Source organism: Salvelinus sp. IW2-2015, linkage group LG23 (genome assembly GCF_002910315.2).
Source record: "Salvelinus sp. IW2-2015 linkage group LG23, ASM291031v2, whole genome shotgun sequence".
Lineage (NCBI taxonomy): Eukaryota > Metazoa > Chordata > Actinopteri > Salmoniformes > Salmonidae > Salvelinus > Salvelinus sp. IW2-2015.
This window is the reverse complement of record NC_036863.1, coordinates 47,619,708-47,641,970: the sequence shown is the minus strand read 5'-3', so window position 1 is coordinate 47,641,970 and position 22,263 is coordinate 47,619,708. Positions and strand designations below refer to the sequence as shown.

General features: G+C 41.5%; 1 protein-coding gene across 1 annotated transcript in view; it reads right to left on the bottom strand.

The window, feature by feature from the left end:
- Window positions 1-1,602: 1,602 nt before the first annotated feature.
- Window positions 1,603-22,263, bottom strand: part of slc13a2 (solute carrier family 13 member 2) — a 55,958-nt gene continuing 35,297 nt past the window's right edge. The window contains exons 7-12 of the mRNA XM_070434688.1: window positions 6,422-6,631; window positions 6,147-6,262; window positions 4,298-4,416; window positions 4,026-4,187; window positions 3,693-3,830; window positions 1,603-3,403 (exon numbers count right to left, since the gene is read on the bottom strand). Of these exons, the coding sequence (XP_070290789.1) occupies window positions 3,269-3,403; window positions 3,693-3,830; window positions 4,026-4,187; window positions 4,298-4,416; window positions 6,147-6,262; window positions 6,422-6,631 (880 nt within the window). The 3' untranslated portion in view covers window positions 1,603-3,268. The remainder of the gene's footprint in view (window positions 3,404-3,692; window positions 3,831-4,025; window positions 4,188-4,297; window positions 4,417-6,146; window positions 6,263-6,421; window positions 6,632-22,263) is intronic.

Genomic DNA, 22,263 nt, shown 5'->3' with positions numbered 1-22,263 from the left:
CCATGAGCCTTTGCGGCGCTATAGCGGACAATCAATACTTTTTAGCAAATAGGAAAATAACACTTGTTTTACGTCAATTAAGAACACATACTATCTAGACCTGGGAGAAATCATGGTTGACTGACGTGCTTAAGGACCATGCTTGTTTACTGGCGCAACGCTCTTGACCACTAGGCTACCTGCCACCCCACTTGCCTGCATCAATATGCAACAGTACGTTTGCAGACATTTTCACAGAAAAATTGTATTGGAGGATGTTTTGTCGGGCAATGCCTTTAATCTTTGCCTATTTTTGTTCTGTTTTTCAGAAGACAACTGATTATGAGGAAGTCACCCACGGAGTGAAAATATACTTGTCGTTTTGGATGGAGCTGCAGCAGATGACCCAATGCCAGCTGACAATGTGGACGTTGCCCTTGTGATAGAAGAGTAGGTGATCATACATGAGCTTCACAATGTCCAAAATGCCTTTGCCACTTTGATTGGACTTTATTGTCTGAACATGGATTACCCAAAATGTTTGAGGTACACTTTTGAGGTAGTTCAGAAAATATTCTTGAAGTGGTACAGAAAACTGTACAGCAAAAGTGCATGGGCTGAAGAACCGTCTTCTTTGTTAAGACAACTAATTGATGTGTTTTTGTTTTGCTCGCAGTAGTTGAGTTAATTCCCGAGGACAACGATGCTGTTATTTGCCTAAATCTTACAAATCTCAGTTTTGGGGAGACTTAAGTTACCTTATTTTTACGTGTGACCTTCAGTCTACAAACTACAACCGTCTTTTTGTTAGAGACCATTGATTTGCTGTCGTCTCTTCCAATTAACTACAGTGCATTCTGAAAACGATTACAGTATGTTAGAATTTTTTTTCACACTCAACACCCACTTGTCTTTGAAACCATTCTGAAGGTTGTCTTTGCTCAGTGTTTGAATTTGTATTTACCGTGCCATAAAAACATGTTTCAATGGTGCCATTTACAAATGTGTATGGGTTTATTGGACAGTGGAATAAAAAAAGTTAGACAAAACTTTTTATATTTAGAAAAAAAATATATACCAATTAGTGCGGGCAGAATTTGGCTGCCCGTTTAAATGCACCCAAAGACATGCATCTAAAAATATGCATTGTCCGATTTTTTTTTACTGACAATAAAAAATACATTCTAGGGAACAATACATTGTTGCAAATGTATTTGTTTGTTAATACATAGTTTAATACATGTTCTGAAATACATGAAAGGACTATTTTGTCATTACAAGCTAGATTYAAATCAATTAATTCTATGTAAGTTGTTGATCAATCAATGTACTCTTGACAGTAAAACAATCATTGTAAATATAAAGTCATTTTAAAATGGAGATAAYCTTTACTAAATCTGAACTTTGTTCAACTGTACATACTGGGTTATATTAAGTTTACAATTTGTATTAGTCAGTCATTTTGTTGAGTTAGAACAGTGCAGCCGGTGGCAAGCTTGTCTGTTATGTCATTAATAGTATAGTTATTTWTTTATGTGTGGCCTGCTTGACTTGCTCGTAGCCACAGTGTAGCAGCACCAGCCAAACAGGTTGAGAACTATGTTACAATAACTCAATATGACGTAGGCTTGACATTTTTAATGTGACATTAAATCAGATAACTCACACTTTAATGTTGTTTCAACTTGTTATTTCCAGTCATCTAATTGCGTGGCCTTTTTCAAGGTCAGGGCACTTAACATGTCACATTATCCTTGCATAGACCATTTTGTTATGTCAACTTTAAATGCAGTTATYCTAACTATTACTAGTTACAGTAACTTAWTTGAAATTGACTGAACAAAATGTGAAATTAACTCAACAAAAAATGGTTGGTTATACTGACATGATGTGGACTTAAATGTTTTTAATTTGTCAACATAAATGTCGCTTTACGTTGCTATGATAACTCAACATTTGTTGTTGARGTAATAAARGTTTAAGTTGATTCGAATTAGAATAAATAGTAAGGTACACTGAAATGAAGCAGTGTACTTAACTGTCTTATTTGTCAACAATAATGTAGCTTTAGTTATTAGAATTCCACATTTATTGTTAACATAACAAAGGTTTAAGTTGATTCAAATAACAATATTAAATGAACAATTAACAAACATCAAATTAAGACTATTGTTAGTCAAAATGAATGTAATAAAAGCTAGCATAACGTGAAATGTGAAGTACTCTGAGCTTGAAAAAGGCCACGGAACTAGATCACTGGAAATAACACATTGAAACAACAATWAATTTTTTACAGTTAGGTAAGTCAGTTAAGAACAAATTATTATTTACAATGACAGCCTACCCCGGCCAAACCCTCCCCTAACCCAGACGAAGCTGGGCCAATTGTGCGCCTCCATATGGGACTCCCGATCACAGCCGGTTGTGACAAAGCCCGGGATTGAACCACTGCGCCACTCGGTCCCCATTCCTACTTATATGCTATATTTCAATATATATATATATACATTCACATGCACAATGCTTGCATTCAAGAAGTAGTCTCGTTTTAAGGATATCCTTGTCTGGAACTGGGACTGACTCAATTCAAAGGACTGCACTGCCGTTGTTGAAGCACCATTCACCCCTATTCCGCTTCACCAGATTTACAATTACATGTAATGAACACTAGGGGGCAATGGTACTGTATTGTAATGTATGGCCCAGTCCAGGAACGACTGTTGGACCCTAGTTCCCTAGCCCCTTGCCCTGACCACCTAGGCACTTTTAACAGCAGACTTAGCCTATCAGAGGGCAAGGTAGAGCTGCAACCATATCGTATATGGTATCTTATTTCTAAACTGTCCTAAATTAAGGAGAAGATACTGTAGCTGGTGTACTTGTTCATTGTCACATTCAGCATTATGTGTGTGCGCTTAATCTCCCTTTCCCATTCACTTTATCTCTCTCTTTCTATGTCTGACTTTCTGTTTGCCTGTCAGTCTACATTTACAGTACCAGTCAAAAGTTTGGACACACCCACACCTATTTTAATTTGTTTAACACTTTTTTGGTTACTACATGATTCCATATGTGTTTTTTCATAGTTTTGATGTCTTCACTATGATTCTACAATGCAGAAAATAGTCAAAATAAAGAAAAACCTTTGAATGAGTAGGTGTGTCCAAACTTTTGACTGGTACTGTCTGCCTGCCTGCCTCTCTCTCTCCCTCCCTTGCGCTCTTTGGTGCTCATATCAAAATCCTCCCTCCATCCTCGTCCTTCCTCCCGCCTCTCTCTCCCCCCCCTCTCAGGGCTTGATCCCATGTGTGATGTTGGCCCAGTCAGGGAAGGTGCTGAGCTGGAACATTGCGTCTCCCCAGGTGTTGATGCCCAGGTTGATGGTCAGGATCCCGATCATGTTCAGCATGAAGCCTGCCTTCACCTGGACAACACAAATTCAGGTATTCAGTAAACACTGTTGTATCTGAATGTGTAATAACATAATATATGCCTAATTTTAGCTGACACTTTAATCCAACGTGATTTGCAGTAGTCTGTGCATACATTTCAGTGTATGTGACCCCAGTGGGAATTGAACCTACTATTTTGGTGTTGCAACACTATGCTACCATCTGAGCAACACAAGACCACTACTGTGGTTGTGTGTCTGTGTCTATCCATTCGTGTGTGTGCACTTATGCACCTGTGTGTGTGCATGTGTTGGGTCTCACCATGTCCATGACTTTGAGATTTCCATAGGAGAAGACGATGGCATTGGGAGGTGTTGCCACAGGCAACATGAAAGCCAACGAGGCACAGATGGTGCAGGGCAGCATCACGTACAGAGGATGCAGCCCAATAGCTGTGGCCTGGTGGGAAGTACAAAGGAACAAACCCAGTCAGTCAACACACTTGGACATGTGTATGAGAGAGACAGACAGAGGGAGTGTGTGTGTTGGTATGCAAATGTGCGTGCATGCGTACGTGCGTTATTGGGTGTGTGCGTTCGTTCGTGCATGAGTGCATCTGTAAGTGTGCATGTGTCTGTTTGTGTGTGTGGTTACCATAGAGGCCAGTATGGGCAGGAACAGTGTGGTAGTAGCTGTGTTGCTGGAGCACTCAGTGAAGGTCCCCACCAACAGACAGAGTAGCAGAGAGATACCGAAGGGAGGAATGGACTGTAGAGGAGCTAGACTCTCACCCAGCCATTGAGACAGACCAGATGCCTAGAGAAACAGATGGGGTGGGCGAGATGAGGGGGGTGAGTGAGAGGGGGTGGGTGGAGGTGAGAGCGACAAGATACAGGGCATTATGAACTAGAGGCCTGCACACACACCTCGCTACCGCTGGCCAAAGCAAAACCTCCTCCCAGCAATAGGATGATATTCCAGGGCATGCGTTCGTGGACCACTTGCCAGTTCAACAGAGCAGCTGGGGCCTTTTGCTTCTTCTTACCTGGGGAGTAAGAGAAGGAATAAGTGAAATGAACATTAACAATGCACATTCAAGGCATATCTCTTCATTAGAGAGTGAAACTGAACTTTGTCTCATTGAGTCTTCTTAACTGAACAGAATCTGCAGACAAAGATACAGTTGAAGTCGGAAGTTTACATACACCTTAGCCAAATACATTTAAACTKAATTTTTCACAATTCCTGACATTTAATCCTAGTAAAAATTCCATGTCTTACTTTTTTTMAAGAACGTGAAATGTCAGAATAATAGTGTAGAGTGATTTATTTAAGCTTTTATTTCTTTGATCACATTCCCAGTGGGTCAGAAGTTTACATACACTCAATTAGTATTTGGTAGCATTGCCTTTAAATTGTTTAACTTGGGTCAAACGTTTCGGGTTGCCTTCCACAAACTTCCCACAATAAGTTGGGTGAATTTTGGTCCATTCCTCCTGACAGAGCTGGTGTAACTGAGTCYGGTTTGTKGGCCTCCTTGCTTGCACAAGCATTTTCAGTTCTGCCCACAAATTTTCTATGGGATTGAGGTCAGGGCTTTGTGATGGCCACTCCAATACCTTGACTTTGTTGTTCTTAAGCCATTTTGCCACAACTTTGGAAGTGTGCTTGAGGTCATTGTCCATTTGGAAGACCCATTTGTGACCAAGCTTTAACTTCCTGACTGATGTCTTGAGATGTTGCTTCAATATATCCCCATTATTTTCCTCCATCATGATGCCATCTGTCCCTCCTGCAGCAAAGCACCCCCACAACATGATGCTGCCACCCCGTGCTTCACGGTTGGGATGGTGTTCTTCGGCTTGCAAGCCTCCCCCTTCTTCCTCCAAACATAACAATGGTCATTATGGCCAAACAATTCTATTTTTGTTTCATCAGACCAGAAGACATTTCTCCAAAAAGTACGATCTTTGTCCCCATGTGCAGTTGCAAACCGTAGTCTGGCTTTTTTTATGGCGGTATTTGAGCAGTGGCTTCTTCCTTGCTGAGCGGCCTTTCAGGTTATGTCGACATAGGACTCGTTTTACTGTGGATATAGATACTTTTGTACCTGTTTCCTCCAGCATCTTCACAAGGTCCTTTGCTGTTGTTCTGGGATTGATTTGCACTTTTCGCACCAAAGTACGTTCATCTCCAGGAGACAGATCGCGTCACCTTCCTGAGCGGTATGATGGCTGCGTGGTCCCATGGTGTTGATACTTGCGTACTATTGTTTGTGCAGATGAAAGTGGTACCTTCAGGCGTTTGGAAATATCTCCAAAGGATGAACCAGACTTGTGGAGGTCTACAGTTTTTTTTTTTTTTTAGGTCTTGGCTCATAATTTCCCATGATGTCAAGCAAAGAGGCACTGAGTTTGAAGGTAGGCCTTGAAATACATCCACAGGTACACCTCCAATTGACTCAAATGATGTCAATTAGCCTATCAGAAGGAATTTTCCAAGCTGTTTAACTGCAGTCAACTTAGTGTATGTAAACATCTGACCCACTGGAATTGTTATACAGTGAATTATAAGTGAAATAATCTGTCTGTAAACAATTGTTGGAAAAATTACTTGTGTCATGCACAAAGTAGATGTCCTAACCGACTTGCCAAAACTATAGTTTGTTAACAAGAAATTTGTGTGGTTGAAAAACAAGTTTAAATGACTAAGTGTATGTAATCTTCCGACTTCAACTGTATTTGTTATTGTCTCTTTCATTGAACCCCCCCTCACCTTCCTCCCCAGCCTCTCCCTCCTCTTCCTCAGCACTCCCACGGCAGAACGGCCTTGAGGGGATAATGAAGAAGAGCGAGGACATGAAGATGGCAACAGTCCCGTCTGTCACAAACCTGAAGGACACACACAGAGAAAGAGTTTAGAATTCAGTTAGAAGAACAGACATTCACATTTTATTGGTGTGTGCTTGTGTGTGCGTGCATGCACCTCACTGCGTGCCTGCCTGCGCCAGCCTGTGTGGATGAATGTATCTGTATGTGTGTGCTACTCACGCTCCATCCATGTTAAACAGTACAGTGGCCCAGCCTGGCATGAAGCCTGGTTCTCTGGTGAACCACATCACCACCAACAGGACAAAGATGGTCAGCACAGCCCCCTCGGCGAAGGTCACGCTCCCCAGCTTCCTGTACTCCTCCTTCATCACTGCGAACGCCTCCTTGTCTCCCTCGTTCTTCTTCCCGCAGCCAAATGACTTCTTCATGCTGTCAACGACACACACGGACAAGGAGTGAGACCTCAAAGAACCAATTAATATCAAACGTAATTGAATTAGGAGCTATTAGTTAGAAGTAATGTAGCATGTTCTGCGGCTTCTCTTAAAGTGATATTTCACCGCTGCTCTTTCGATGTATATGTCCATTAATTTGTTATTTTTAAAAAGTAGAGAATTGCCTCACTACACACAAATATCAGTATTTCTGCATCTCACCGGAAGAGAAGGGCCATCTACATTTCCTGGTTGTAAGCAAACCATAATATGTGGAATTCATAGCGATTTCAGGATGTAGTACCGCACCTGTCGAAGTTGATCCAGTTGAGAATTGGTGTCAACAGATAGCTAATGTTACTCACGGGACCAACCACTCGTTCATAGAACATAAGAGTGTCTCAGGGGAGTCGGGATATGCAAAAAACACATTTCCATTTCACACCACACACTTGTGTTTACACACCTTACACTTACAGGACAAATATAAGCACCCCCTATTTGACCTTTTGAGATTGCGAATAACTTTTTATTTTTGTGTTAACAACAACTGTAAAGTTTAGTCACGTTGTGGTGCTCAATACCTGGATGTGCAAACTACAAGCAAGTGCAGGCTGCTGGGGTAACATTTCATTGGTTACCTGCCGGAAATATTCCTCTGAGCCGATAGTGGCTGGCGGCAGTGCTTAATTTAAGCTGAAGCCTGCCGGAACAGAATCCGGCACTTCTCTGTTTTGTATTGTTTCGTTCCGGAACCCATTTTGGCCGGCTCGGTACCTCTCATGGCATGAAAAATAGTTGTCAAAAATGTGAATAAACGCGGTGAAAGTTCATTCGAGTTGCCTCTGTTAATTGTCCTCCATTTTTAGGACTATAATTTACTCCTCATATTGTAGCATACAATATGTGTCTCCACACACCTAGGCTATTGATGGATTCAAGACAACGTCGTTTTCATTGATCTCAGATAATCAGTTTGTCAGTAGCCTGACTTTTTGATAATTTGTGAGGTAATATGGTGCTTTCAAGACAACTGGGAACTCTGTGGGTAAAAAACGAGGTCTAATCATGACGTCAGAGATCTTCAGGTCGGAAATTTGGGGCTTTAGAAAGAGGCCAGGGTTCCCCACCTGGAATTCCGAGTTGGATGACCATTCAAACATATTTTCCCAGTCGGAGCTKGTTTTTTCCCGATTTCCCAGTTCTGAGTTCCCAGTTTTGAACGTGACATTAAAAAAMATTATGCCTAAGTCTCCAATCATGTAAAATGACATAGAATTGCATAAAATACTGTAGTAAAAGGCAACAAAAAAATCCCATGTGTGCAACTTCTGTAAATGCCTCTGATCTACTGCTCTATACCACTACGCACATGTGATGATATGCATGCAATGTTTTATTATAAAGGTTAAAAAAAAATCTCATGTGTTCCGGTCCCCAGGTCACCCCCCCCTCTCACGCTCACGTTTTGTTCCAGCACCTCCCGATTTACAAATTAAGCACTGGCTGGCGGCAATAGAGAACGCTCCCTATGATGTAACTGATGGGGTTGCCAGGTCGTAGAACATTGAAATGTGAAGCTATTCCAACGATTTTCACCTTCACTTCAAAGAGGAAGCCATCTGATCAGCCAACATCAGCGCAGCAGAAWATAAGTCAAGCAGCGGTAACGTAGCTAACTTTGTCTTACAGCTAGGGGAATCCCTTGACAACATCCGCTGAAAAGGCAGAGCGCGAAATTCAAAAAAAAWTATTTTTAAATATTGAACTTTCTTACATTCACAAGTAAAATACACCAAATTAAATCTTAACTTGTTAATCTGCCCATCGTGTCTGATTTCAAAAAGGCTTTACAGCGAAAGCACACCATATGATTATGTTAGGTCAGAGCTTAGTCACAAAAACAYATACAGCCATTTTCCAGCCAAAGAGAGGAGTCACAAAAAGCAGAAATAGAGATAAAATTAATCACTAACCTTTGATGATCTTCATCAGATGGCACTCATAGGACTTCATGTTACACAATACATTTATGTTTTGTTCGATAAACTTCATATTTATATCCAAAAATCTCAGTTTATATTGGCGCGTTATGGTCAGTAATGTTGTGCCTCAAACATACAGCGAATTTTCAGAGAGCCACATCAATTTACAGAAATACTCATCATAAACGTTGATTAAAGATACAACTGTTATGCACAGAATTAAATATATACTTCTCCTTAATGCAACCGCTGTGTCAGATTTCAAAAACTTTATGGAAAAAGCACACCATGCAATAATCTGAGTACGGCGCTCAGACACAAAAACAAGGCATACAGGTACCCGCCATGTTGTGGAATCAACAGAAGTCAGAAATAGCATTTTAAAAATATGAACTTTCCTTTGATGATCTTCATCAGAATGGAATCCCAGTTCCACAATAAATGTTTGTTTTGTTTGATAAAGTCCATTTATGTCCAAATACCTCCTTTTTGTTAGCGCGTTTATTTCACAATCCAAACTCACGAGGCGCGGGCAAGTCCAGGCGAGACGAAAAGTCCAAAAAGTTTTAAAACAGTTCGTAGAAACATGTCAAASGATGTATAGAATCAATCTTTAGGATGTTTTAACATAAATCTTCAATAATGTTTCAACCGGAGAATTATTTTGTCTTTAGAAATGCAATGGAACGCAGGTCGCTCTCACGGCCATGCACGTGACCAGCTCATGGCAATCTGCCAGACATCTGGTTGAAACAGCTCTCATTCTCTCCTCCTTCACAGTAGAAGCCTCAAACAAGGTTCTAAAGACTGTTGACATATAGTGGAAGTGCAATATGACACCATAGACACTGTGTATTCGATAGGCCAAGAGTTAAAAAGCTACAAACCTCAGATTTCCCACTTCCTGGTTGGATTTTTCTCAGGTTTTCGCCTGCCATATGAGTTCTGTTATACTCACAGACATCATTCAAACAGTTTTAGAAACTGGGTGTTTTCAGAGTATTTTCTATCCAACTCTACTAATAATATGCATATATTCGCTTCTGGGCCTGAGTAGCAGAAAGTTTGCTCTGGGAACGCTTTTCATCCGAATGTGAAAATGCTGCCCCCTATCCCAAACAGGTTAACTAGCTAGCCGGTGGCGAACCGTCATTCACGGCAGAGGTCCACCAGTTTTGAGCCCCACTTGTTTAGCTTAAACTTTTTTTAAGCCTGTTATTTTGGCATTAATTCGTGTCACATATCAATTTGCAAACAATGTAAAAACAAATTTATTGAGTGATTAAAGCCACATGGTCTTGTTCTTGCATTCTTGAGTAAGGCAGCTCCAAAATGCATATGTTTCAGCCTAGACCAGTGCTTTCTATGGTGGAGGGGCAGCCAGTGGAAAATACAGAGCGTAGGTGTTGGTAATCTTCTCTAGTTGCGCCGTGATAGGCTCAGTGTTCTGTCATTCATGGGGACACTACGTCACCGCGTAATCTACAGGGAGAGCTAGGACGTTGAAGCCCCCTTGGGTGCTGCCATAGATTTACAATAGAAGTGCTCATCCAAGATTGCTCAAGGTCATTGGCCACAGATAAAATGACTTCAAATCATGTTTTATGTACTGGAGCTTTGATTGGACTGATCATGTCAACATTATACTTTCAAAATCTTAACTAGACAAGCAGTCATCATCATGAATCACCTCGACAATCTACTGGCAAATCCTTTCTAATCCTTATCGTATGAYGAGAAATMATAGATTAAAGGTATTGGTGCTCATCGGCCATTGGACCGAAAATTACAAATTCAACAATGCGTGGTTTGTAAGGAATCAGTGGCTAACTGCAAGAGTTGCAAAGCACTCACTATTTTGCTTCCCCTGCATGCTATTTGGTGGAGAGGGTGTGTGGTCCAAGTCTGGGTTTAAGGATATTAAGCATCTATCTAAAAGGCCCTTTTTTCTTAGACTTCAGTAAGTTCAAGACAACTGGTAACTCTGGAAAAYAATTAGCTCCGACTGGGGAAAATACATATTGAATGGTCATCCAACTCGGAATTCCAAGTCGAGAACGCAGCCTTTTTCTAGAGCTCCGACCTGAAGATCACTGAAGTCATGATTCGACCTTGTCATGATTCGAGTTCCCAGTTGTCTTGAAAGCATCATACATCCAAAGAATGTCAGACTTTTATGACAAAGTTTGATGACAAAGGACCGCCGCGATGCCTTCCTGTTCAAGTGGGCACAGCACAACAACGGTGAGTCCAAAAATGTATTGTATGCTGCTGCATCAATTATGTAATATGCTAGGGAGATATGTATACTGTAGATAAGAAAGTAATACTACGTGCATGTTGTGTAGTAAGCTGTTGGTAGCCCATGTGCTTCACCCTAATAATMTTGTCCCTTTCCCCCTCAGCACTTGGTGGTGCACATGTAGCCTATAGCCTGTTTTAGAGAAATGTCATCATCAAACATTGTAAGAGCTTTCTTTGTCTGCTTATATGCCCCCTTTATTTATCCTATGTTTCTGACTTGGTGTACATGGAGCACACTGTACACTGTAAAATTGGCCCATGTTCTGAATTCTGTCTCTGTACATTTCAAAAGTGCTGAACAAATAGTTATATTGACTAAGTCCATCTTGGCTTGGTCATTAATGTCTTAATCGAAATTACGGATTGCCTCTTGTCTGCTAATCATTCGCTTATGCCATAGTTTGTACATCTCAACAGTCTCTTCCCGTTCAAATATTTGTTTCAACAAACAGTTCAGTAATAGACCCATGTAATTCAGTTGATATTGCGAGGGTTGTTTTGTTTGCACAATGCGCTGTCTTTGCGTCTGTATATTGTCTATAAAATGTATCTTCATGATTTGTATTTCCTTCCTTTTTAGACCACATAGGGATAAAAAAAATACTTCAAATGGTAGGCTAACCGAGCCCCCCCCCCCTCTCGCTCTGTGTGTGGTGACTTAAAGAAGTGTAAAATTAACATCTTGCTGAATTTATATGAACTAATATCTATCTGAATTGAATGGTATAATGTTAATGATATAAGAACACACATTATGAATTTACTGAACATAAAATMTTCATAATGTTTGTGTATGGCGTTCGTTATTATTGAAGGACAATGCGGTTCTTATCGACTTACACAAATCCACAAGGAGCCAGAAGAACTATTCCGCTGCCATACAAGGCTCCACTGATAGTCAGGTGTAGCAGTGGTAAGGATTCACTCCATGGTGCTGAAAGGAAAGCTCTGCTTTTGGGACAGCTTTATGTAGCCACTAACAGTTTGTGGGCAGTTTGTCACCGTTAGAGTGCAATTAATGTATTGCTTAGTGTTGTTGTGGCTTTGCTGGCATACACCCCCCCCCCCCCACCCCCAACAGAAAATGTTGTTAGCCCCACCTAGATTTACATGCTAAAATTGCCACTGTAGCTAGCAAACTACATTTGTTTATCTAAACCAAAATCTAGTGTGGGTGACTGACTGGTGTCTGTTGGGGGTAGGTATTGTGAGTGACGGTTAGTGTGCATGATCTATTGATACGAGGGAGATGGATGGATATAGTACAGTGCCTTCAGAAAGCTTTCACCCCTTTACTTTTTCCACATTTTGTTGTCTTACGGCCTGAATTTAAAATAGTTTAAATGGAGATTGTGTGTCACCGATTTATACACAAAATACCCCATAATGTCAGTGGAATTGTGTTTTTAGAAATGTTTAACAAATTCATAAAGAATTAAAAGCTGTCTTGAGTCAATAAGTATTCAACCGGTTTGTAATGGCCAACCTGSATAAATTTAGGATTAAAGAAGTGCTTAATAAGTTGCATGGACTCTGTGTTTTAATAATAGTGTTTAACATGATTTTTAAATAARTACCCCAGCTCTGTACCCCATACATATAATTATCTATAAGGTCCCACATTCGAGCAGTGAATTTCAAGCACAGATTCAACCACAAAGAATAGGGAGGTTTTCCAATGGTTCTCAAAGAAGGGCACCAATTGGTAGATTGGTAAAAGAAAAAAAGCAGACATTGAATATCGCTTTGCGCATGGTGCAGTTATTAATTACACTTTGGATGCTGTCTCAATACACCCGGTCACTACAAAGATACAAGCGGCTTTCCTAACTCAGTTGCCAGAGAGGAAGGAATCCATTCAATTGATTTTAACTAAAAACACTAAACATGGTGGTCTTCGCCTTAGCAATCTCACTGCAATAAAGACCTCCTCCGTTCCTGTCATTATTGTAAGAGATTGTGATATCTCACAACTCAAAATAGAGCTAGTCACTTCCAAGGCAGTCAGTCAGTTAACTAATCACTGATCATAACCCTGATATGATTGGCCTGACTGAAACATGGTTCAAGACTGATGAATATACTGTGTTAAAATGAGGCCTCTCCTGGTTACACTAGTGAACAAACCCCCCGGGCATCCCACAGAGGTGGAAGTGTTGATAACATTTATGACATTTCAATTTTCGAAACCAAATTTACTGCGTTTTCGTCTTTTGAGCTTCTAGTCATGAAATCTAAGCAGCCTACTTAGAAGAAAAAAAAGCAATCACTTTTTATAGTTCCCTGAATTCCTATTGGACCTCGTAGTCATGACAGATAATAATTCTCATTTTTTTGTGACTTCAATATTTCCATGGTAAAGTCCACAGACCCACTCCAAAAGGCTTTCGGGGCCATCATCGACTCAGTGGGATTTGTCCAGCATGTCTAAGGACCTATGCATTGCCACAGTCATACCCTGGATCTAGGTTTGTCTCGTGGAATACAATTTGTGGATCTAAATGTTTTTCCTGATAATCCTGGACTATTGGACCTCCATTTTGTTACAATTGAAATCACAACAAATAATCTGCTAAAACCCTAACAAAAAGTTATTAAAATCTGCGCAAAAGATTCTCGGACAACCCAAAGACTCCCTCCACCTACCCAAGGATACCGGAGTACAACAATCAGTTAACCACCTACATTTAGATCAACATTTAGGCTTGCATAATACCCTAGATGCAGTCACACTTCAAAAAACATTTTTCATAAGAAATGAGCTCCCTGAAATACAGAAAATACCCGACCCTTAAGGCAAGCTTCCAGAAAATTGGAACGGAAATGACGCTCCACTAAACTGGAAGTCTTCCGACTAGCTTGGAAAGACAGTAAAGTGCAAGATTGAAGAGCCCTCACTGCTGCTCGATCAGTCTACTTATCCAACCTGAGTAAAGAGAATAAAAACAATCCAAAACATATTGTTGATACTGTTGCAAAGCTAGCTAAAAAGCAGCAATCCTCAAGTGAGGATGGCCTTCACTTCAGCAATGATGAATTCATGAACTTCTTAGATTAAAAGATTATGATCATTAGAAAGCAAATTACGGACTCCTATTTAAATCTGCGTTTTTCTCCAAAACTCGCTTGTCCTGAGTGCACAGAACTGCCAGGAGCTAGGATCAATGGAGACACTCAAGTTTTTTAATCCTGTATCTCGACACATTCACAAAAATAGTAATGAACTCTAAACCTTCCAGCTGTCTACTGGACCCTATTCTAACTAAAACTACTGAAAGAGCTACTTCCTGTGCTTGGCATCTTATGTTGAACATAATAAGCAGTTCCCTATCCTCCAGATGTGTACCAAACTCACTAAAAGAGTCAGCAATAAAGCGTCTCCTGAAAAAGTCAAACCTCAACCCCCCAAAAAAGATATATYAACTCAGCAAAAAAAAGAAACGTCCCTTTTTCAGGACCCTGTCTTCCAAAGACAATTCGTAAAAATCAAAATAACTTCACAGATCTTCATTCTAAAGGGTTTAAACACTGTTTCCCATGCTTGTTCAATGAAACATAAACAATTAATGAACAAGCACCTGTGGAATGGTCGTTAAGACACTAACAGCTTACAGACAGTAGGCAATTAAGGTCACAGTTATGAAAACTTAGGACACTAAAGAGGCCTTTCTACTGTCTCTGAAAAACACCAAAAGAAAGATGCCCAGGGTCCCTGCTCATCTGCGTGAACATGCCTTAGGCATGCTGCAAGGAAGCATGAGGACTACAGATGTGGCCAGGGTAATAAATTGCAATGTCCGTACTGTGAGACGCCTAAGACAGCACTACAGGGAGACAGGACGGACAGCTGATCGTCCTCGCAGTGGCAGACCACGTGTAACAACACCTGCACAGGATCGGTACATTCGAACATCACCCCTGTGGGACAGGAACAAGATGGCAACAACAACTACCCGAGTTACACCAGGAATGCACAATCCCTCCATCAGTGCTCAGACTGTCAGCAATAGGCTAAGAGAGGATGGACTGAGGGCTTGTAGGCCTGTTGTAAGGCAGGTCCTCACCAGACACCAACGGCAACAACGTCGCCTATGGGCACAAATCCACCGTCGCTGGACCAGACAGGACTTGCAAAAAGTGCTCTTCACTTTTTCGCGGTTTTGTCTCACCAGAGGTGATGGTCGAATTTGTGTTTATCGTCAAAGGAATGAGCGTTACACCGAGGCTTGTACTCTGGAGTGGGAGCGATTTTGAGGTGGAGGATCCGTCATGGTCTGGGGCGGTGTGTCACAGCATCATCGGACTGAGCTTGTTGTCATTGCAGGCAATCTCACCGCTATGCGTTACAGGGAAGACATCCTCCTCCCTCATGTGCTACCCTTCCTGCAGGCTCATCCTGGCATGACCCTCCAGCATGCCACCAGCCATACAGCTCGTTCTGTGCGTGATTTTCTGCAAGACAGGAATGTCAGTGTTCTGCCATGGCCAGCGAAGAGCCCGGATCTCAATCCCATTGAGCACGTCTGGGACCTGTTGAATCGGAGGGTGAGGGCTAGGGCCATTCCCCCCAGAAATGTCCTGGAACTTGCATGAGCCTTGGTGGAAGAGTGGGGTAATATCTCACAGTAAGAACTGGCTTATCGGGTGCAGTCCATGAGGAGGAGATGCACTGTAGTACTTAATGCAGCTGGTGGCCACACCAAATACTGACTGTTACTTTTGATTTTGACCCCCCCTTTGTTCAGAGAGACATTATTCCATTTATGTTAGTCACATGTCTGTGGAACTTGTTCAGTTTATGTTTCAGTTGTTGAATCTTGTTATGCTCATACAAATATTACACAATATATACACATGTTAAGTTTGCTGAAAATAAACGCAGTTGACAGTGAGAGGACGTTTCTTTTTTGCTGAGTTTATATCGGCCTATATTGAATCTTCCTTTCCTGTCAACATTTTTTGAAAAAGTTGTTGTGCAGCTACTCACTGCCTTCCTGAGGACAAATAATGTATATGAAACACTCCAGGCTGGTTTTAGACCCCATCATACTACAGAGACTGCACTCGTGAAGGTGGTAAATTACCCTTTAATGGCGTCTGACCGAGGCTCTGCATCTGTCCTCTTGATCCTAGACCTTAGTGCAGCTTTTGATACCATTGATCACCACATTCTTTTGGAGAGATTCGAAACCCTAATTGGTTTACAAGGACAAGTTCTTGCCTGGTTGAGATCTTATCGAGTGGCGCAGCGGTCTAAGGCACTGCATCTCAGAGCAGATTACCAACACTGGCCACCCCTCAGAGCCTGGTTCCTCTCTAGGTTTCTTCCTAGGTTCCTTCCTTTTCTAGGGAGTTTTTCCTAGCCACCATGCTTCTACATCTGCATTGCTTGCTGTTTGGGGTTTTAGGCTGTGTTTCTGTATAAGCGCTTTGTGACATCTGCTGATGTAAAAAGGTCTTCATAACTACATTTGATTTGATTTGACATTGAATGTTCCTGAGTGGTCTAGTTACCGTTTTGACTTAAATTGGCTTGAAGATCTATGGCAAAACTTGACAATTGCTGTCTAGCAATGATCAACAACCAACTTGACAGAGCTTGAAGAATTTGTAAAATTCGCTGTATTCGCTGCCAAAGGTGACTCAGGGGGTTGAATACTACATCTAATCAAGATATTATGGTTTTATTATCCATAAAGCTTTTTTAAATGTTAMAATTTTTCTAGCACTTTGACATTACAGAACATTTTGTGAAGATTGTTGACAAAAAAATTACAATTATATCCATTTGAATCCCATATTGTGACTTAACTAAATATGGAAAAATTCAAGGGGTGTGAATACTTTGTGCATTGATGTATACAAAGTAATAAAATGTTGGCTAATCACTGACTAGTGTGTGTCCTACAGCCTAATCCTGCTGCAGTAAATAAAATAGTACAGATCCTGTAACCCCATTGGATGAAAGCTTTCAGCTGGGAACAAACTCAAGGTCAACATCTGACACAAGATGAAAAGACATAACAGACATCGTAAAAAGTGGATACTTGCTACAAGTCCTGTAGATATTCACCCTGGAACAATCATATCAGGGAAGCAATATCCATAAAGAGAGACACGCCCCCCTCAGAGAGAGAGAGACACAGCTTAATGTGAGCTCTGACATGTTTTTTTACAAAATGATAGATTTGGAGTTAGATGAACTGGAATTCTTCGGCAGGTACATATGCAGGATGATACCCTCCACAGCATGGCCTCCCCTCCAGATTAAAACTCCAAACCTACAACCTAATTTTGACCAAAARTAACTGGAGAGATTACTGTTTCCAAGGTTTGTTCCCCCCAAGCTATATGGAGGGTGCTCTAGCAAACAAACAGCAGAGACCTGGGGACACCATTCCAACCTGGAACTGAGTGAAAAATAGAGCACATTACAATGATATATTTTACTTAATGTGGACTGAATGCTGAGGCTTGTAAGGACAGACCAGATACAAATTCAATTAGCACTAAGGTGTGAAGGCCTTTGGGCTCAACAAGTGTCAAGAGTCCTTGAAGCGTCCTCTGAAGCCCCCTTCTGTGGTTCAAAGACCCTTCAGTTGCATTTTCTACAAGAAATCTGCCTCCAGAAATAAAAGCTTCTCCCAAGTAGGTGTGACACCTACTCCCATTGCCTGCTGCACTGCTGCTTGGATTCCACCTGGCGATCTGTTCAACGTCTGCCCTGGCATGTCTCCCCAAGTCTGGTACAGGTACCCCTCTCTCCCGAGCTTTTGCTCGCCTCCAGCACACATGCACTGTTGGGGCGAGTGACTCTGAACCTACAATGTCTAGCCCCAAGTTGTTATACAGTATATTAAAAAAATGTCATGTGCATTTTGCTATTTGTCTCATGTCTCCTGCATACTTTGTTGACTAAAAACGTTCTTTACCCAACCGTGGGACTGACTATGCTCGGGACTCTGACTCTATTAGTTACACGGACTTTTGGCCTCCCATCTTATTCTAACCACCTCTCGCCGGCTTTGTATTCATGTTACCGGATGAAATTGCTGTACAATATGATCTTGTTGCCAACTGATGTACATTCAGATATCATAAATCAACAATGCAGAGCTCTCCCGGGACTATGCCGTGCCCTGATTGTATTACTGTTAACTTCTTTGTGATAGGGGGCAGCATTTTCACTTTTGGATGAATTGCGTGCCCATAGTGAACTGCCTCCTACTCTGTCCCAGATGCTAATATATGCATATTATTATTACTATTGTTATTATTACTATTATTACTATTATTACTATTGGATATAAAACACTCTGACGTTTCTAAAACTGTTTGAATTATGTATAACATAACATAACATAACTCATATGGCAGGCAAAAACCTGAGAAAAAAATCCAAACAGGAAGTGAGAATTTTGAGACTGGTCAATGTTCAACTCATCGCCTATTCAATTCCCTGTAAGATATGGATCTGTTTGCATTTCCTACGCCTTCCACTAGATGTCAACAGTCTGTAGAACGTGGAATGAAGCCTCTAGTGTGATGTGGGGCCGGATGGGATGTGTTTCAGTCATTGGTCTGGCAGAATGTCAGTTCCTGGTCACGCGRGTTCCAAACAATATCGTCTTGCTTTCCATAACTTCTTGAGACACAAAGGAATTCTCCGGTTGGAACGTTATTGGATAGTTATGATAACAACATCCTGAAGATTGATTCTCTACTTAGTTTGACCAGTTTATTCGACCTGTTATATAACTTTTTGAAGTTTTCGTCCGAGTTCGCCTGCATCTGCGCGAGCGTTTGGACATGTGCACTAAACATGCTAGCAAAAGTAGCTACTTAGACATAAGTAATGGACATTATCAAACAAAACAACGATTCATTGTGGAACTAGGATTCCTGGGAGTGCATTCTGATGAAGATCATCAAAGGTAAGGGAATATTTATGATGTAATTTCGTATTTCTGTTGACTCCAACATGGAGGAGAAATTTTGTTATATCTGAGCGCCGTCTCAGATTATTGCATGGTGTGCTTTTTCCGTAAAGTTTTTTTTAAATCTGACAGTGGTTGCATTAAGAACAAGTGTATTTTTAATTCTATGTAAAACATGTATCTTTCATCAAATGTATGATGAGTATTCCTGTTATTAGATGTGGCTCTCTGCAATTTCTCCGGATATTTTGGAGGAATTTCTGAACATGGCGCCAATGTTAACTAAGATTTTTGGATATAAATATGCACATTATTGAACAAAACATACATGTATTGTGTAACATGATGTCCTATGAGTGTCATCTCATGAAGATCATCAACGGTTAGTGATTCATTTTATCTCTATTTCTGCTTTTTGTGACTCCTATCTTTGGCTGGGAAAATGGCTGTGTTTTTCTGTGGCTATGTACTGAGCTAACATAATCGTTTGGTGTGCTTTCGCCAGAAATCCTTTTTGAAATCAGACATGTRGGCTGGATTCACAACATGTGTCGCTTTAATTTGGTGTATTTCATGTGTGATTTCATGAAAGATTGATTTTTATAGTAATATATTTGAATTTGGCGCGCTACATTTTTTTCTGGCTTTTGGCCAAGTGGGACGTTAGCGTCCCACATATCCCAGAGAAGTTAACAATCCTTCAGACGACCTTCAATGCCACACAACTCTCCTTCCGTGGCCTCCAACTGCTCTTAAATACAAGTAAAACTAAATGCATGCTCTTCAACCGATCCCTGCCTGCACCTGCCCGCCCGTCCATCACTACTCTGGACGGTTCTGACTTAGAATATGTGGACAACTACAAATACCTAGGTGTCTGGTTAGACTATAAACTCTCCTTCCAGACTCACATTAAGCATCTCCAATTCAAAGTTAAATCTAGAATTGGCTTCCTATTTTGCAACAAAGCATCCTTTACTCATGCTGCCAAACATACCCTCGTAAAACTGACCATCCTACCGATCCTCGACTTCGGCGATGTCATTTACAAAATAGCCTCCAATACCCTACTCAATAAATTGGATGCAGTCTATCACAGTGCCATCCGTTTTGTCACCAAAGCCCCATATACTACCCACCACTGCGACCTGTACGCTCTCGTTGGCTGGCCCTCGCTTCATACTCGTCGCCAAACCCACTGGCTCCAGGTCATCTACAAGACCCTGCTAGGTAAAGTCCCCCCTTCGCTCAGCTCGCTGGTCACCATAGCAGCACCCACCTGTAGCACACGCTCCAGCAGGTATATCTCTCTGGTCACCCACGAAGCCAATTCCTCCTTTGGCCGCCTCTCCTTCCAGTTCTCTGCTGCCAATGACTGGAACGAACTACAAAAATCTCTGAAACTGGAAACACTTATCTCCCTCACTAGCTTTAAGGGCAGTCAGGTCTGGAGAGAACCAAGGGCTATATCTGTTCCTGGTTCTAAATTTCTTGAATGGGGCATGCTTATTTAAGATGGTGAGTAACGCTAAAGTGTTTCAGAGAGCGTTTGCGTTCAGAGGACAAGTTTGTTAGGATGATATCTATGAGGGTGCCCGTGTTTACGGCTTTGGGGTGGTACCTGGTAGGTTCATTGATGATTTGTGTGAGATTGAGGGCATCAAGCTGAGATTGTAGGATGGCTGGGGTGTTAACAGCATGCATTCCATAGACAAGATGTGGTGGGAGTAACCGAGATAGAGAGAGCCTGGAGGAGTAGAACTGGAGGAGTAGAACAAAACAGTTATTGTTCCTAATCATCCTGGCATCTGGGAAACGGCACCACAAGATGAACCCGAGATGGCTTATGATGCCCCCCGATCTGCATGGGAGGGGTGGAGCCAGCCATGAATAAGCATTTTTTTAACTCTGCTTTGTCTGTAAGGTTAAGCTCTCGGCAACAGACACTTCAGAGTGTGCAGTCGACCAGATTCATTATTGCAATAATTAATCGATCTTAAATAAAGATTGATTGTTTGAATAGTTGTCCAAGTTTCTCTCAGTATACATGATTTTCCACGATACTATTCTTTTCCATATTTTTCAGGAGTTGAAAGCTCTCCCACCGGAATCAGCAAGGAGGGAGGGGAAGCCACAGCCGCATACTGGAAGTGGTATGTGGTGATGGATGAGGTGCTGTAGGTGCTGCCACTACATCACCACACCGGTCATCATCTCCTTCTCTCCCTCCCAGAAGGGTTGAGATGTGGAGGTGGGAGAAGGAGGTGATTTCTGTTTTCTCATCAAAGTGTTCAGAAACAATTTATTTTAAGGGGACCTTATTACAGTGTAAGCATAGGCGGAAATCCCAGGGGGGACGGGGGGGACACGACCCCCCCATCCTGGGAAAAATATGATTTGTCCCCCCCAATATATCACTGTAAACATAACTATGTAATTTCAATAATATTAATAATACGCAATGAAAGCACTTGTGCTGATTATAGACACTTAATAGCGCGTTTTTAAGTTTCACAAGATTGTGACCCCCCCGCCCTTTGCCTCACAATGGTTTGATCCACTGCCAGTTCTTTAGCTGGCAAGGTAATAGAGGGTTCGTATCTACTGTCCGAAAGGCACTCAGTGTACGTAACTGACGTGAGGTAATCCAGTCAATCGCGCCTCAGAGCAGGCAACAGATGGCACACAGACAGCAGAGCTGGGGACAGAGTATGCAGGGACAGACTGGCAGAGACAGGGAGTCTCAGGTAAGTTTGTTGAGTCCTTTGTTTGGCAACATTATGAAAGGTTCTCCATTTTTTTGATTTGTAAAATAGGGACATAATTGGAAAATGCCAAGGAACCCCCACTCTCAACTAAAACTGGTGACTGAACCCAAGATTTGTTTAAGGCATGTATTGCTGTTTGTGATTAATTGTGTAGTTTTGGGTACCTGTGAGTAGAGTACAGCAAACACCTTATTTCTCTAGGAGACAGACTGTGAGTCAGTGGGGTGGTGAAAGGGAAAGAGCCAAGGAGAGAGACTTCAGAGGACAGTGTCACAGCCACGGCAGGACCAGGTGTCACCCTTGTTGCCAGCAGCACCATATAGGGGACAGTGGCACAGCATCGTCCAGTTACCTCAGTGATAACACAAAAACCATATCAAGCCACACCCACAATTTATAGAACCGGCAAACTCTTGCAAACAGAGTGTTGACGTTTCAAGAGAGAGGAACACTGCACTGATAAGGAACACTGCTATAACTATTATTATTAGTAGTATTATAATGATTTAACAAGTTGGGACAACCCTTCAGTTAACTACTGTACCTAAACAATTATCCAGTAGTAGTGATTATGGTCCCTCAATTATACATTTAACATATTACAACATAGTCCTATGTCGTTACAGCACTAAC